Here is an 18,466-nt window from a genome sequence, read left to right on the forward strand (position 1 = left end):
AGCTGCAACTTAGCCAAGTGAGAACCTTTCCAGTTTGGGTGTTGCTGAGGCTTTTGAGAACTCAGCTTCTTGTAAGGAAGGGTGAATACAAGTGGCTTCACGTCCACTCTGCTCCTAGGAAGTCATCAGGGATGCCAGTTCCTTTGGTGGAAGCAACAGCTAGGCTTTTCTGGAAAGTCTAGAGAGCACTCTAGCATAGGTGAAGAACAGATTATAATGCTGTGATTTTTCAGTTATTTCCATTCAAAGTAATTTATTAGAGAAATTAATCTCACTGACAGTGACTGACAAAATAGCTGCTCTAGGACTTTGGTTTTGCCTGTGCGCACTCATGTTTTTAAATATTTCTAGGGGTATTTTCCCTACCCATACCCTTTTAAAAAAATAATTTAAAAAATTGAAAGAGAATGACTGTGGGAGAGAAATCAGGCTACAAGAAATCAGGAAAGGGAGCTACTTCAAGAAGAGATGGCCTTAGGGTAAATGTCTTCCTGTAGCACTCGCTCACACATACAACCCACGCTGCTGCTGAATGGCAAAGCTTTTTTTTTATTTAGTAATAGATAACCAGCAGGGCATACACATGAAGATAAAATATACACTTTCCTGCTAACCATCACAGACTATGTTTTCAAAACTGATATATTCATTTGGCTATTTTCATCCAGAACTCTATGCCCACTTAAAATTAAGTATTTGAAGTGAGGTGCAAGTACAATGTTTTAAGCAGACAAAATATTCTGTGCACAACAACAGGCTAAGGCCCCTCTGCCAGACAAAATGAACTGGCCACACAAAAGCTTTCTCCTTTACTGTTGACCACTGTAGCTGCAATCCTGGTGCCACCAAAATCCTCAGAACTATTGCTGAGGATTTCAGTACATGGGGAGTTTACATTAGAGTCTAAGGTGTAGACAAACACGCTAGAACAGGACATCCTCCACCAAGCCATCTCAGTGGGGACACAGGTGCTTCTACTCCATCTCCATGCAGATACATTGATTTAAACCATCACTGAAGGTGGTTGAAGCTAACGCAGCCAAAGAGAGATTCAAAGAATCTAGAAACATTCACACAGTACACTATCATGGGACGGTAAAGTCTTAAATTTTCCCAGCTACATCCATAACAACTTATTTGTCTATACTTGTCTTTAAGAATAATTCTGAAGACAATTCTTCTTTTCTTGTATGACAACTATACAAAGCACAAATAAAGAAAATTAGGTACTGTCACCTTTTACATGAAGTAGCTAGTAAGTAAACACTTTCATTTGTACAGTAGTAAGAAAAGAACTATACCTCCTTTTTGCTCTCCTTGTTTTGTTCAACTTCAATATCAATAGGGTTATTTCCATTTGCTTCCTCCATTTCATCCTCACTGGAAGACAAAAGCAAACAGCACTGTATTAGTTTGAGAGGCTCTTTTTCTATAAATAGCATGCTAAAAGAAATGCATGGATGCAATAGCAAGTCCAACAGCTTTCCTTAATTTTATTCCCAGGGTGGTTTTTTTAGGAGGTGGGGGGGGGGGTTGTTTTGGATTTTTTTGCTTACTTGTTTTTGTTTTAAGTCAAGAAATTCTTAATTTTAAAGATACTAGGGACCATGTCTTGTAAAGGAAGACTTCTCAGTAGTGTACTCGGGCAAAATAAGTCTGCTCAGATGAAGGCAAGATACATGAAATTGATTACACAAGTTATCTTTTAAAGAACATGGGACACTGAGCATTTTAACTTTAGGCAAACAGAGACAGAAATGAAGACTTAGAATTACAGCCAGTAACTAAAACACAGATTTCGTATAACTCCTTAACATTTAGCAAATTAGACATGCACACGATAACTCCCTCAAGAACAAGCATAAAAAGTGTTCGGGTTTGGTTTGGGGTTTTTTTTGTTTTGGTTTGTTTTTTTTTTTTTTTTCAGTGACAGCCTCACATTTCATCTCCTGGATGAGGGAAAAAAAAAGGTTATCAGTTACAGAATAATAACAGGCATGAAACTGGGGCCATATTAAAAGTGACCTTGGCACACCTGGCCAGTTTGGCTTCATTGGAATTTTAATCAGACATTAAATCAAATGTATTTTCACCATTTAGAATTTTTGTACTGTACACAACTGAAGTTAATTGCACCATTTGGGATGATGCCCAGAAACAAAGAAATAAGCTGACCTAATCAAAGCTTTTGTTTTTTTCTTTTTAAATAAAAAAATAAATCTATTTTGTCATGTCAAACTTTACAGCCTGGGGTGAGGAACTTTGGCTGCTGCAGGTATGTCACAGCACCAGCGCAAGGCAGGGCTGTGCAGAGAAACCCCAGCAGGAGCTGTGCTGCACTGCTGGGGTGCCGGAGCCAGCGGGAGTGCATTCACACACGAGCAGGGGACAGCAAGCACAGCCAGCGAGCATGGCTGCGGCCCCGGCACTCGCTCATGGCCCTCTCCCTGCTGCAGCGACGTCCTGTGCAGACACAGCCTAAGGAGGAACCTACTGCCAGGTGGCTTGAGCTGGCATCCATCTCCACAACAGTCGTCACTTGTACAAGCCATTCCTACTTTCCCAAGCCGCGTGGCTTATGAGCTGATTCGCCAGATATTTAGTTTGTGTGATCACAATTCCAGGGAACAAACTCACAAGCACCCCCTCCCAAAGCTGCACACACAAAGCCCCTTACATACAACTAAGAACAGCTACTGAAAACCTGGTCCCAAATGCACTGGGGAGCTATTTTAGTGACAATCTGAGGGTCAGGGAATTTCCCTGCCTAGCCACAGAAGAGATATAGCAGTATTTGAGTGAGATACCTCAGACTGCCTCTTCTCTTAACTCCTTCTCTGAAATAGCATCCCTGTGTTCTCACCTAGGTTCAGATTGTAGCCTTTCTGCAGAGGCCAAACCCCCAAGGGCTTTGCTGTGCTCGTAGTTTGCTCTTCTATTGCAGCAAGCTCTCTAGACATGAGCTAGATCAAAACCCACCCACTCATTTCTGCAGTTTTAGACATTGATCACTATTAACCGAAGAATATTTCTGAAGTTTTGCCAACACCCAATGGCACGGCACAGCCTCAAAATCTGGGCACCCCAAACTCACCCAGCTTTGCTTCCACATCCCGCATGGCTGCACAGAAAAGACAAATCTTTTGAAGGTGTAAGGGTGTGACTTTTACATAATGGAGGGGAAGAAGGGACATCAAACACCGAGCTGACAGCCTGGTGCTTAGCTTGTGGCAGATGTAAACCAAATCACACATTTCCAATCCAGTCACCTTCCTCAAAGGTTAGAAAACTACAGCACATGGTACCCATACAGTTCTTTCCCAATCACCAGATGGTCTCAGGTGCTGCTTTTCCCAGCAAACAGGCATAGGTACCAGAAAGGTGTATTTCCAAATTGCAGTAACTTCATTTATAAGAACAGAAAAAAAATAGAGGTAGTATTAGAAGATCCCAAACTACACAGTACAAGACAAACACATATTCCTTATAAGAGATTCCCCCTCATGCCATAAATTAGTAGGAAAATTTTTTTTAAAAAAAAAAAAACAAAACCAAACAACAGAATGAGGAGAGGGGAAAAAAAAAAAATCAAGACAGTCTTTGCAGAGAAGGGAAAAGAACAGAATGGAAAAAAAGAGATTCGGGTCAGAGAAAGCCAACCAAACACTGGACAAGTTGGCTGGTATAGTCTCCCTGGCCCTGCCTGTTAAGCAAGCATTGTTGATCTAGTGGAGTGATGGGAGAGGTTGAGTGAGTCATTGGCATAGTACAGCTCAACCCTGGAAACAAGTTTCTTCGCCCTTCCCAAACAGGGCTCACTCATACGCACTGGAGCCAAACAACTCCCTGGGAAGTGCAAAGCAGCAGCTCCTTTGGGGCAAAAGCTTTTGCAGAATTTGGCCCAATTACGTTAGGAGTCTTCCAACACCAGGCACACCTCAAGTTTGGTCTGTAAAGATATCAACTGCATTTTAGAGCAAGTTGAGAAGGCACCTGTGTCAAGCAGATGGAGTTGCTGCTGTTCAGAGCACATCTTTTTTCCCCACACACACCTGAAGCCACCACATCTCTGAAGCCCTGTCAGCTCCAGAAGCAGGCAGTCACGAAGCGGCAGTTCTAACTGTACAGATACTGCTAGCAAGACACACAAGGCCACTGGCTGACCTACCTTCAGGGGTCTGCATGATTATCTAGGAGGGTGACCTTGCAGACAAAGCTGCACAAGCTGGAGTCAAGCTCATCTGCTGAAGCTCAGTGGCTAGTGTGACCTCTTGAATACTACCACCCTCACCCAAATCCTAATGCACCCAACACTCCTTGGGACACCTCTGCCAGAAAATTCATCCTAAGTTCCCCTCTGCTACCCTCTTCTCAGTCACTCAAAATCACAGCCTTAACTTCATGTCTCTCAGGGAAAGGTTTGGGGTTGTTTTTGTGGGGTTTTTTGGGGGGGGTTGTTTGGGTTTTGGTTTGGTTTGGTTTTTGACAGTCTTATACTGGTAACATTTCCCTAAGTAAAATGCAGGGGAAGGGTCTGTGTGTGCATACTCACAGGCTGAGGGGTGCTGCACTGGAGCCTGTTCCCCATCAGGGACAACTCACTCTACTAAGCATCACATGGAGGAAATAAAGGCAGATTTCTAACTATTTCATTACTTCCTTTTACTATCTTGCTTATCAGCTTTTCTGGCTGTGCTGACAACAGTGCCGATCAGCTTGTAAACAGTTTTATTTTCATTTTCTCCACCCTCAAGCAGTATCAGAGAAAAAGCTTCTAGAGTGATAGGACGCTGATGACTGCACTAGAGGGCAATCGGGAATTGCACAGTGTTGAAAAAGGGAGCACACCTAATTGCTGACAGATTCCTTCGGCTTTAAGCAAAGCAAAACACGCACAGCAGGGAAAAGGGGTGGGGAAAAAAGGTGTGGTACCAGGAAACATTTTGGGGAAAATCCTACATCTAGTTTCTCACAAGCTAACAGGAATCTCTGCAATACTCTAAAAAATCAGTGTGCGTCAATACACAGCCCTTCTGCTTGCAAACCTACCTTTCCTCACGTTCCCTTTTTTGTTTACGAGCATGACGGTCCATCACACTAGTTTTAGTCCTTGTCTTCTTCCAGGAGTAGTAAAATTTCACCAGGCTGGCTATTGATTTGTCAGGAAGCTGTAAATTAAACATGTATCCTTTTATATGTTTATATGTAAAATATCCGCAGGAGTTCACACACAATCAGTCTGTTTTTGTCAACGAACATCTGATCTCTCTGTGTTAAGAGTCTTCCAAAGGCTCAAGCAAGGCAGGTCTGCAGCCTTTCCAAAAACGATCTATAGGGGAGTGTTTCAGGTTAGTGCCTACTATTTAGGACATCAAAATCTCTAAAGAGCATCTCAGCAAGCCTCCACTCACCAGCCAGGTAGCTGGTTCCCTTCAGAATAGAGGAACATAACAAGAGTAAATCCAAAATGGGGCCTTGAAACTGAGATAAGAGTTTTTAAAAGCCAACACAGGCATGTGTGAGCAACGGCAGGAACTGCTGAATTGCAGGCTACATCCCAAGCATATCTTTGATGTTTGGTTAAAAAGGCTTATTCATATCATTCACATGATGAAGTCTATTCAAAGGTCTCAACAAAAGATGTTTTCAAAAGGTGAAACGTTACTGTATGGTGAACTGAAGATATAGGAAAACATGAGTCTCAATCATTTTTTTTTCATCCTCTTACACTAACGTCATTGCCCTGCAGCTATGAATGAAAAGTCTGCCTCCAAAAAGTGTAAAACTACATTAAGACTAATTCTCTACTTCTGAAGTACTTTACACGGATGTTCTTACACAGGACTTCTACAAGGTAAAACTCCAGCCTTTCTTGCTGAATAAAACATGTTTTAGATAAGCGTCTGATTCAGCTTAGAGGGCAGGATGGGTGGGGAGGAAAACAAAACCGTGAGCAAGAGCCAGATCTCTCATTCAGGTACTGCAGTTTACATCTTCACTTGAGGTAAGTCTGGTTCTCAGACTGCAGCTAGACTTTAGGTCCTAATAATGGATCGCACCAGAACTACCACCCTGGCCCACAGCTGCACTGGCAAAGCACAGGTGCTAAGTCAACACTGTGCTGCCAATAGCCATGCAGCAGGCTGGTACAGTGGAATTAGAGTTCCACAGAACAAACTCAGGGAGACAAGGCTGTTCGCGACAAACATCCACTTGGCTACAAACACATGCTAAGAGTGCCAAAATATCGAACCAGCTCCGGTAAACAACATAACTCACTTTTCAGTCTCTGACTTCAGTGGTTTTTCCCCTCTATTCCAAATTACACTGGTGCTAATGGGGCAGCATATATAAAGTAACAACTAACGTGCTCCCAAACCATTGATTCCTGTCCCCTGCTAAACACAAAAGCTTCATGCCATTTAATTCCTTTCATGCAGGATGGGTTTTCTGGGAGCAACAGTAAAAAAATATCATTACCTAGGGAACAGTGCATAAGCTTGGCATCCCTGTATTGGAATGCACTTCACTCAGGGACAGCCATGCTTCTGCACATAAACCGAATTGAGAATTTCTTGCTTTGGCATTTAACCAAGGAACAGGACGAGCTTTATGTTCTCTGTTTCCCCAGGACATTCTCCTCCCCTTTCTTCCCCCCCTATGTAAGAACAGAAGAATAAAGAAAACCAGCTTCACCCTTCAGGAGTCCACAACTCTCCAGACTGCCTATAGCAGCTGCCCATAGTATGTGCAAGCCCCATCACCTGACCCAAGGGAGTGGGAGACCCTAGGACTCTAAGAACATTTGAAAATGAACGCCAGTGAAGGAACATTCAAGGAGGACATGAGGGGAATGAGCATGTTCCTGCCACCCTTTTCAAAAGGGACCCAACAGTTTTCCTTCATAGTCGAGAGGCAAGTTGCCTTTTGCTCTTCTGCAGGATCAGCCACACAGAACTTCACACGTGCTTTGCAGAGGCTGGACAGGCTGCAACAGCCTAGGCTCACTCCAAAGGGTCAAAACCAACACAACTGGGTGCTGTTGCAACATTTGAGAGGCACTTTGCTGAAGGAGAGCAAAGAACAAAGTCAGGTTGCCACCCAGATGATGAACTGCTTGAAGAAAATCTCAAGATGTAATTAATAAAAAATTTTTACATTACATCCTCTCCCTCTTCTGAAAGAAAATCGCACATACCCCAGCAGTTCCCTTTCAGGCAGAAACCTACCCTTGAAGCTCTCAATTGCAGTTTAAAAACATATCACTACCAACCAAAAGCAAAGGACTGAATGCTTGCAATGATGTATAAACCTCCATGACAGCATCCACTGACAGTCCCAAATCACATTAAGCACAGACTCCATAGTCAAATAAAATGAATTCCTAAAAAGCAGGCTGTACAAAAAGAAATCAGCTTTGCACAGAGATGATCTTTACTCTGTATGTGGGTGGGCACATGTATACAGACCACGCCTGAACTCCAGCTGAGACAAACACTACCATAGCACACAGGGGACTGAAAACTGTAATTTCCAACCAAAAAATCTGCTCAGTCAAAGATTATCCTGAACAAGTAAAGCACTTCAGGAAAACGCTTCTACAGAGACTCTGGAAACAACGTTGTTTCTTTCTATTCATGGTAATATTTTTCCTCTAATGATCCCTTTGGCCTGTTCTCTCCCAAGAGCAGGAGACAGTAGCTCAGCACAACCAGCACTGAAGACGATGGTCCAGTCACTTGTTCTGCGTTTCCATTCCTGTGACACCACTTACCATTTGCTGGATTCTGTGAAAGGTTTTCCCATGGAAACTGAAGGCCTGTTCAAACAAGACCTTGTCTTCCACCGTCCACTCATCTGGGAATGGAGTAAAGTTTGGCAGATCTGCCAAAGACTTCTCGATGTTGTGCTTGTGCCAAAACAGCATCCCAAGGGCCTAGAAATAACAAGGACACCAAGACTGTAATCAGAAGAAATATTATTCCATGCGTGCAAAGGGAGAGCTACAGCATTTTTCTCAGGCAACACATTAGACATAATTTTAATTCTCAGCTACATCAAACACTTTTCTGTGTGCAAGAAACCTGGAGTCTGACCCCCACTCTGCTTAGGTTGTGACGACCAACTTGAAGTTTATCCAAACTACACAGGGAGTAATGTAGAAAGAGAGTAGCAACAGAAAGGGGGGAGAAGAAAACTGAAGAAATTACTCCAACTTTACTGATCATGGTATACACAGAAAAGCTAAGCAAAGACTTGGGAAGACTACCTAAAAGCCAGGCTGGACTAAAGGAAGCTTCTTGCCAGTGCTAACCTCCATCCATTTCCTCTGCAAGCAGGAGGACTGTGTAGTTGACTGGGGGCAGTTTATGGTTGTTTGGGGGGCTCTTTCTGAAGGGGAAGGGGAAAAGGATGAGGAAAGAACTGGAAGAATGCAGAGAACATGCACAACCTTGACATGCTACTAAGATGTCCCTGGCCTGAAGGAGGAACAAATCTCACTCATTTTGGGGGCTACTCATTTGTTCCCTTGAGACATATCTTTTTTCGCTGTTGCAGTCTCTGGTTCTCAGTTCCAAAGACATGCGCTGCACTTCACCTCCTGCAAACCATCCTCCTCCCACTCCCTGATGCTTGCTCACAGCCACCCCTCTCCCAGGGGCACGCAGCTCCTGTGCATTATGACACATCACTACATCTGGCATGCCAGTGACCACCGCAAGTCATTTTGGGAAGGCCTGACTCTGCAGAGCTAGAAACGAGCCTTTCGCAATGGTGGTAAAGTGAAAACAATCCCTAACATGCTGAGTAAAACATCAGAGTAACCTGCTTGTCATATGCAAACTCAGCTTGGGTTTCGCAGCCACAGTTACCCTCATCTAGTAGTTTCACTCTGGCCACTCAGAGCTACAAAATCCCTCCAAATTTGGGGTTTCCCCATTATGCTTTGCTATGCAAAAACCAGTTCCTTTATGGGATCTTGCTCCCCTGAGATTCTGCAGAAAGTATGCATATAAATATTAGTGTTATCCAAGATCTTGTCCTGACCCTACTGGCCTCTCAGTGCTGCCCAGGCACCCTCTCCTCTTTTCTGCCACCACGCAGAACAAGCAGTAGTCTTGGTCACGGCACAGTCACCCAAGATGTCACAGAAGCCACACAGCCACTTATCTCCATCCACTTCAGCAACCATAGGGCCAAAGAAACTATTTTGCAGTCATGAAGGACTGAGTTTTCTCTCCCCTCTGATCCCTTTCAGCTTCGGATGCAAGCTGTAGCAAATATCGCTGCGAGAAAGCAAGGAGACTTTCTGGGAGGGCAGGGTAATGTTAAATACCACTAAAGCGCTAGCAAGGGCTGAGAGGACAGCTGCTTACACAAAGCAAAAGGTAAACAAAAAGGTTTTCCTTATAGGCTTGTTTAACAGGAGAGCAGTATTCCTCCACCGCCCCGTGCTGTCCTAGGAGAGCTCTGCACTCATACACAGGTGAGTACACAGCTTTTCCAGCCTCCTTTGTCCCAGGGTGTCTGACAGGTTGGCAAGACAGCATATAGCTCACAGCCAGATTTGCTGTAGTGCTCCCAAAAGCCTGCGACTGCCATGGCTCAGCACAACCACCCACAGCCATTTGCAACACCAGCTGAAGTAGGCTTGCCCTGCCAGAACTCACTTGCCTGTTGGAGCCTGCCCTTTGCCTGCCCTCAAGCTGGCGAGGCTGCAGGGACTCCCACCAGCACAGCCCCAAGCTTCCAGCCATCATCCGGCAGCAGCAGAGCCAAGAATGGGGCACGTGGCCATAGGCAAGGGGAGAGAAAGGACAGAACCATGGGAGCCACACGCAGCACATCTGCAGCCAGCTGGACAGGAAAGCTACTGGGCAGAGGAGCGCCAGCATCCACCCCAGCCACCCTGCCAGACAGCTCACCACTCCCACAAACTGGCACAACTTAATCTGCAAAGGTAGGTTTTGGGCAGATAGAAGAACGGGAATCTCTGTGCAATGACTGTCAGCCAAGCCACCTGCACAGGGGTCCAGTGAGACCGGCTGTCGGGGGGATGGACACGTGGGAAAGGGCTGCCTTGGCCAGTGAAGCTCAGAGACGGTGGCCAAATGCTAAAGCGAGCTCTGACTGGCTTCCAGCGAGTTTGTATCAGCTTGTCCACAGTTACCCAGCCAACAGCAACTCTGACGATACCTACTGAAGAGAGAGTGTCCCTTGGCGACAACAAATCATCCAAATTTGAAAGCCTTGACACTTGTCCCTATAATACAAAAATGACTACATGCCTTCCACAGCAATACAAGATAGATCCTTTCCAGTTATTTCCTGGAAGTGCCTAGCTTAGCTGTCTAGGAAATCCCAAAGGATATGGGAAACACATTTAACTGCACAGTATTATGCCAGAGTGTCAGGGAAAGAATGAGAAAATTTTTAGAAGGAGAGATATTTTTACATGTTGCTCAGCCACTTTATATCCTGGTGTGGTGAGTCCTGTAACTTCTACTTCTGTAGACAGAGGAGGGGAGGAAAATGGGGAAAAAGATTTTGAGGAATGAGTAGGAGGTTTGTATTTCCAACATTAAAATGAACGCAAATCTCTGTTAGCCAAATCTAAGTTTTTCAAAACACAAGAATTCAGTGGGTTTTAAAATCACAAGCTTCATTTTGATCAGTCTATACTCTCTAACCAACTGTCCTAGGTTAGAGTGTAAAATGTGCCAAAAGAAAAAAAAGGATTCTATTACCATCTTCAGGAGCTGTTGAGACCAGGTGGGGCGGTGCTCCCTGCCTCCCCCCTCTGGACTATCTCCTGTTACTGGGCACAACAACGCCTTATCGCCTGACCCATCGATAACTGCTCCTGGACTATCTCCTGTCAATGGCCCATCAAGGAACTGCCTCACGACTCCCCATCCCATTGTGAGATGCTCCGCCCGGGGGGGAAGGAGCCAAGCAGTCCATGCCAAATAAAAACTGAGATCTCCAACACCCTAGCAGCCTTCTTCCACTGGATTCCCAGAGGAGTTTTCCCCCCACTGGAGTTCCAGAGGACAAGAGCTACCTACCTACCACTGGACCTTCGGAGGAAGACCAGACCCTTTTACAAGATCGCTGCTTCCACAGAACTACATCCATCGCTTCAGGAGGACTGCAGCCATCATCTTATCAGACTGCTACTGCCACCCTAACAGGGTGTCAGGTTGTATTTCTGACTCTGTCAGTGTAAACCAGTGGGTTGTTTGTTTTTCCCTGCCTTGTGTTATATATATATATATATATATATATATATATATATATATATATATATATATAAGTAAAGAACTGTCATTCCTATTCCCCATATCTTTGCCTGAAGGCCCGTTAATTTCAAAATTATAATAGTTTGGAGGGAAGGGGGTTGCATTTTCCATTTCAAGGGAGGCTCCTGCCTTCCTCCGCAGACACCTGTCTTTCAAACCAAGACACCAACACTTCTCCACCATTAATGAAACCCATTTTTATCACCCTGAGACCACCTCTTTCAGCAAATATTACCCACATTGTCCAATACTAAGATATACCCATCTCAACTGAAGTAAGCTACCGTCCTTACTTTCCTTTAAGTTTGCAGCCTTTTGGTGTCTTCATCTTCCTTTTATGCTGTTTTATGTCTTAAACTACAAATATCAAGTCTGATCATTCCTGGTTTTGGTGGAAGTTTCGCTGGCTATCTCAGCTTCAATGCTCTTGTTCCTGTCTTTTTGAGCATGAGTATCAACCACTGAAAGTCTGACTCACAAGATGACAGCAAAGTCATTTAAATAGAAACCTTGTGCATCAAAATCATTGGTTTCTATGCTCACGGCCTTTGCCTGAACAATTTCATGAACTTTCAAGCTTTCATAGAACCCCTTCGCAGATAATTTGCCAATACAGTAAGTCATGAGATTCTCCATCTCCCCTTTCTGAGCAAGTATTAGCACATAAGGGAACTCCACAGAATTCAGAAAAGCTTCCCAGGCATAGGTCTACTCATCTCCCCAGACAAGTGTTGAAATTGATGTTAGCTAACACAGAGAAGATTAGTACACAGTCCTATACCATGTGGAGTAAAGGAGAGGTCTGCTCCTCAGACCAGGATTTCCATCTCTAGGCTAAAAGCACTGGCTAACTTCAGGGACAGATGAAGTTGTCCACTGCTACCGCAGACATCTGAGGTGCTCATCTATGAAATGTAAAAGGATTTGCAGCACAGTTTTAAGGTAAATAACCATGGATATCTGTTTTCCTCTGAAAAGCATATGATGGTTCAATAGCTCATTAATAACTGCCGATACATCCATGAAGCAGAGGTGGAGCAGTCAACTGGAAACTGCAATGCAATCACGCAGCTGCCCAAAGACAAGCCAATCTTTTTAACATTGATTAGGGGTTCTGAAAGTGCTCAAGAGGTAGTCACCACAGGAAGCATAATACTCATGGCCAAACTCCACTAGAAATTACAATGGTTTTGTTTTTCTTCTTTTGACTCTTGATGCAAAACTAGGGATGAACTCCATATCCCCAGAGCACAGGTCACTATCAGGAACAGTCAGTTTTGGGAGAAGTTAGGAGAGCAGAAGCAGTTCTAGGCAGTCACTAAGTTATGTTTTAATACCTGCTGAAAAAGGTTTTAAGATAAAGTGAGTATTCAAAGGGTTGTTACCTGCTCCATATTGTATCCATGCTTCTCTTTAGCAATGGCAATATATTCGTCCACTGAAAAACAAAGAGAGGGCATAAGAGCATTTCATGTAATGATCTAATCTCCTCTTCCTTTCCCCTTTCCAGTCTAAACCCCAGTCCTGCAGCTCTGATTTCAGTCATGGTCATTGCATCCTCCACAGAGAACTCTCATGAATAGCTGCTGTTTCCAACAACTCAGGAAAGGAAGGAAACAAAAGAAAAACAACAGTCATCAGACAAACTACTACATATTTTCCTTAACAAGGCTAAATGATGCATGATACCCAATCCACTTGAGTACTTCTGAAATATGGCATAGAATATTTCAGAACTTGTTTACCAAGGCTTTAGACTGTTTCAGCTACTTTTTTTTTTTTAATCCCCCAAAGCAATTGTTTTCTTAAGAACAAAAACCCCCAGACACAATCCATACCTTCCAATACTGCCAGACTCCTAGTGTTGCACAACCACTGCAGAGATCTTGGCAAATTTTTCAGCCCTTATGCCTCAGCAATTTTCGTCTTGGACCAAACCACACCTCTATGTATTATTAGGCCCCCCAAGAGCTTTTAACCTTTACAATGTGCAGATGCCCTGAGGAATTATGTTTGGTATAGATGGGACTACAATCAAAATGTCTCTTTCATAAGTGACTGAGCTTACATTATATGTAACAGTACCCATTTGAGAGGGCCAGATCAAAGTCAGTACCAGTGGTGGCATTCTGAAGCCTGTTCCCTTGTTCTTGGTCATTATTAAAACGTACTGTAGTGATAACACCTTTGAAAAAAATACAAGCTAAAAGGTGAAACTCTCACTTCACCTAATGCAGTGGAAGATGCTGGAAGCATTAGTTGTCTATAGGATACCCAATGTGCAAGTACCCTGAAAGCCTTAGAACTAATACACACAGACAGAACTCTCATTCTTCCACAAATTTTTGACTTCAAGACAAGTCACTTAGCAACAAACTCAAAAATCATCTTCCCTTCCTTCTCTGCAGATACCCAGGGAAGGACGCAAGCAAAATTCCTGTGCTGAGCACCCAACTCACAGAGAGCACGCGCAGCACCTCCGGAAGGAAATGGTTCTGTGTGCACTGCAGCTAAGGAAGCCACATTTCCCACAGTTTGGGCCTCATTATTAACTTCAGCTCTCAAATGCACTTCTCCCGTGTCTTCTGCCTTTATGATAACTCTTGCACAGTCTCTTGTGTCTAATAGCACAGCATTTCTTAAAGCTTTTCCTTCAAGCTGGGACACTCCTCAATTCTTCCTCCATCCAAGCAAACTAATGAGTTTGAGCAATTCATTTGAACAATGAACTCAAAAGGTATTGGGAAAACAAAGTGGACAGATCAAAAAATGCATACCAGAAGAGTGCCAGCCTCTTATTTTCAGCTTATCATCAATACAAAGAAATTAGATCTAGGTACTTAAAGTAGACATCTCATCTTACTAGACAATATGTGACACAATGTTGGCCCTTCATTTGGAAAGGAGATGCAATTAATTTTCACAAAAAGATGTTGCAAAAAAGGGCTTTGTTAAATACCATGGAAAAGTCCATGTGAATGTTAATACAGCCACATGTTGAGGCAGGAGAAGAGCATGCAGTAAATACAGACACAGTTCCATGTTAGCAAGGAGACTCCATGAGGTTCTTGCTCTTTCAAGCTCCCACCTGCACCCCACAGGGACTCCCAGGGGGCTGATGAACCTGTTTGTTGGACCATGTTCTGGATACATTCAGTAAAATTTTTATAAGCCTTTGGAGAAAGATGTAGCCACAACCATTCATTTGCACCCCTGCAGCACAAATGTCTCTGCCTCTCCAAGTCAACAAATTGTTACTAAGGACCATGCCGAACTGGAATGAAAACCATTCCTTCTTGCACACAACCTTTTCTTGCACAAGGCAAACATAATAAAATTGTTGCACAGACAGTGGAGGTGACTGGGACAGTCACAGAAACTTGTTAGGCTAAAGTAGCTGCGTTGCCTAACAGAACATCCTGAGGGTTACCAAAGGATAGGAACCTCAGAAATCAGCTTTGCCATGGGAAAACAAAACAAAACAAAACAAAACACCACCAAAAAAACACAAAGCTTGCAAAACCACACCCCAAGGGGAGAACATGATCCAGGAGGATCACACAGGGAAATGGGGACAGAGAAGGGAACTGCCTCTTCCCTACACTCCATCTCTTCCCTCCAAAGAGGGCAGGGAACATCAGCAGGATGTGGGCAAGAGCAACTTCAGGTGCCTCCAGACTTTATAACCACACCAAAACCAAAGGCTGCCAGGAAACCCTAAGTGCAGCATTTCCCTGTACTTCAGCTAAATGCTCTCCACTTCCTTAGGACAGGTATTGCACATGCAGTGTTACATATGTTGTCTAATGGGGAGGTGAAGGAAGGGGGAGGAAAAGGAGTTGAATTCTCTGAAGTCCAAGGCTGAATTAAGCTCCTGAATGCTAAGTACTGCTGCATTAACTAACTCGCTTTCACTATAGAAAGATCTACAGCTCCCGATTTGACTTCAGCATCTTATTCTTTAATATATACAGAGAAGAGAGAAAGTCGCTCTCTTTTCCAGCATACTACCTTCCTTACACCACATGCTATAAGCAACGAAAACATGCTTCCTCCCCCTTGCTCCCCATCCCCCCCCCAAAATCAGTACAGCATTTTCTTTCCTAGCTGAGCAAGAACATTAGCAAGATCCCTGCATATCAGTATCACTAGGATTTCTCTTGAATCAAGTCAATATACCACAGAGCCAAATGGTAGACTACGAGTGACTGGACACCATGAAAGGAGGCAGGATGCTTTTGTTGTTACGATGGGGTCTGTAACACCTCAGTGTTACGCCTCATTGTTGCGGTGGAGGAAGAGAAAAGAAAAATAAGAAAAAGACAGGAAGGCAATAAACCAACCATGAACACATAGCAATGCTCCTTCTATACACTGAAAGAGCATTTATGGATGAAGGAAGGACAAGGAGCACACCATCATATTCTACTCTTGGCTTGTTCCCTGCCTGCTTACTGACAACCTAGCCCATTCTGCTTGTCATTTCTTGGCTAATTGTGGGCTCGCTCGCTTTGATGCTTGCACCATCCAAGAGGTATAACAGTCCCTTGAGCAATCCTTGTGATTGCTCTTTCTTTACCATCCCCCTCTGTATGAAGTGAGCAAGAGCACGCCACCAGCTGAGTCACACGATCCCTTTAGTCTCCCATACCAGTGGAGCCTGGAATTGCCACAAGCTTAATGCTTCACATGCCACGCCAGATAAATAAGTGCCCTCTTCCACCTCTGCTTTCCCTATGCACCTCTAGCAAGCCCAGGGCAGCGAGCACGTGAAATTCTGCTCCACTGCGTTTCAGTGGCATTCAGTCACACTCAGCGTGTAACCCAGCAATCTGTTTAGACATCAGAGTTCAGAGCCAGAGGAGCCGAGGGCAGTGTCCTGCTTACACCAGAAGAGACTGTTTGCCAGCACAGCTCTTAGCCGCTTCCCAGAAAAGAATAAGCAAGAGCAGCGAAACAATCCCATCCCATTTCCCCTGGCATAAACTACACCACCACACACTCTTTCTACCAGCATAACTTTTCCCCAAACAGGTCAGACAAGAGCATCCTCCACTCCCACCCAACTCGCTTCTCTATGCTGGAAAGATATTTTGGCACAGACGAAGCCAAAAAGACAACAGTACTTGAAAAGAGACAGTTGTGTGACACAGGAGATAGATAGCTCCTGTGAAGGCTCTTGTTGCTACTAGAAACCAGACAGGGGAAGAAACGGAAAAGAGAACCATAAACTGGTATTTCTCTACCTATTTGGCTACATTTCTTCTCTTGCACGCCTTTTAGCTGTGTCGGGGTGAGCAGGATCCCCCTGTCCGCCCCACACACAAAACGGAGCAAGCCTGGCCCAAACAGCCCCTTCCTACAGCCAGTCATGCTCCGGAAGGCAGAACGAGCACAAAGGCGGGGACACAAAGGGAAGCGAGCCCCACATGCACATTGTCACCAGCAAAGAGGAGCACGTAGTGCTCAGATGCTAATAAACATCTCTCCCTAATACACAAGTAGTGAGGTCTACAATGAGATGACCAAAGGACCCCAAGTGTAGCACTAACAACAGTCAAAGAGACAAGGGAAATGGAAGGGAGTGAGAAAGGAAGCAGAGGAAGATGCTTCCACCCCTGCCATCTAGAAAGAAGAGTTTCTGACCAAAATGGTGCCGTCAACCCCCGATTTGTGTGGTCTTGTTTCCAGCCATCTTTCTCATATACTGTTTTGTTCTGCTAACCCCCTTCCTGCAAGGATTCCTCGCTAGAGACAAAAGACAGGGGACCCTCTTGGCTGACAGAGGGAAGGAGAGATAAGAGCAAACAACTGCATTGCTGATTTTCAGTCCCGCATCCTAGAACAGTGAATTGAGAGATGTAAAACAGGAGCATTAATTTCAAGGGGGGTGGGAGAACTCTAAAAAGATAAATGCCTGAAAGCAGTGACTACCCTCAGCACCATCTGATCAAACTAAACAATCTCTCTGAGTGGATCTTTCAGAATTTCTTCCCCCTACCCAAATTACTTCTTAATGACCCCCACAAGCATCACGTTTAGTGGACTCAGTGACCCCCAAGGAGGGTTTGCAGCAGAAGCAAGTGTGCTAAAGCCTATAGAAAGCAACAGGAATGCAGAGATAGAGCTGTTGCTGCAACCTCAGTTCACCCCTATTACTGGGGTACTGCAGGAGCTCTGAACACTTTGCATATTACGTGATGCAATACCCTGACAGAACAGGGTGAAATGAGGACAAAAGCAGCAGCCTTCACAGCCTCAGTAATGTGCTTCACAGGGTTTGATCAATGCTGAAACCTGTGAGGAATTCTGGATGTTGCCGTACATCTTCCCCTCCCCTCCATCTCCCTTGAGAACAGGAAAAAAAGTCAAGACCCAGAACAAATCAATGTTACATAAAGAAAATAAGGAGCATGGATTAGACACATACATGTGAAATTCTTCCAAGTTTCAAAACACAATTATGATAGTACACAAACAACTAAGCACAGTTTTTGCCTTGGCTATAAAAATGAGCAGCTGCATTGCTGTCCCACCACCCTGGCAGCATCCGTGGAACAATCCTGCCACCTCGTGGTCCCAGCACACGAGAGGAAGCTGCAAAAAGCACAAGAGTTTGGACAAGTGTCTCACTAAAGCCAGCTGCAACAAGAGGCTGGGGGTAGTAGGCAGAGATCAAAGCGAAGTGGCTTGACCACTTTTTCCGGGCAGAATCACTTAAAAGAAAATAAAACCTGCCTATTTCAAAGGGTCTTCTCCCTTGGAAAAGCTATCTCCTTTTCTTGGCAAGATGTGATGTGTGTCGCAGGCAGGAAAGGAGCAGTGAGCCAGAGCACAGCCATGTTTTGCGCCCCATGCTGCACCCACTTGGGCAGCCATACAGCCCCCTTTAACACTGTTTCTAGGAACAGAGAGCGCTACTTACACAGACACAAAGGCTACTTAAAAGTCACTTCATGCAACTCAAGGCATAAGAGGATTTAGGCCTCAGCTTCATTACATCTGCAGCAGGTGAGGGAAAAGCCTGGATGCAACTGGCAAGGCAAAGGAAAACCAACCTTACCTGGATAAGCTTACTTGCATAGGAGCAAGAGAAAATACCCTGCAGCAGGGCAGTGTACCTTGAGTCACAGGACTCCACAGTATATCTCAACCTCCCACCC

The 18,466-nt window shown here is 44.4% G+C and overlaps 1 protein-coding gene across 1 annotated transcript in view; it reads right to left on the reverse strand.

Annotated features, from left to right (window-relative positions):
* RCOR1 (REST corepressor 1) overlaps positions 1-18,466 on the reverse strand; it is an 83,685-nt gene that overhangs the window by 9,411 nt on the left and 55,808 nt on the right. The window contains exons 5-8 of the mRNA XM_086461947.1: positions 12,689-12,741; positions 7,775-7,936; positions 5,050-5,168; positions 1,302-1,380 (exon numbers count right to left, since the gene is read on the reverse strand). Coding sequence (XP_086318073.1) covers positions 1,302-1,380; positions 5,050-5,168; positions 7,775-7,936; positions 12,689-12,741 — 413 coding nt within the window. The remainder of the gene's footprint in view (positions 1-1,301; positions 1,381-5,049; positions 5,169-7,774; positions 7,937-12,688; positions 12,742-18,466) is intronic.

Source organism: Leptosomus discolor, chromosome 3 (assembly GCF_034619465.1).
Source record: "Leptosomus discolor isolate bLepDis1 chromosome 3, bLepDis1.hap2, whole genome shotgun sequence".
Lineage (NCBI taxonomy): Eukaryota > Metazoa > Chordata > Aves > Leptosomiformes > Leptosomidae > Leptosomus > Leptosomus discolor.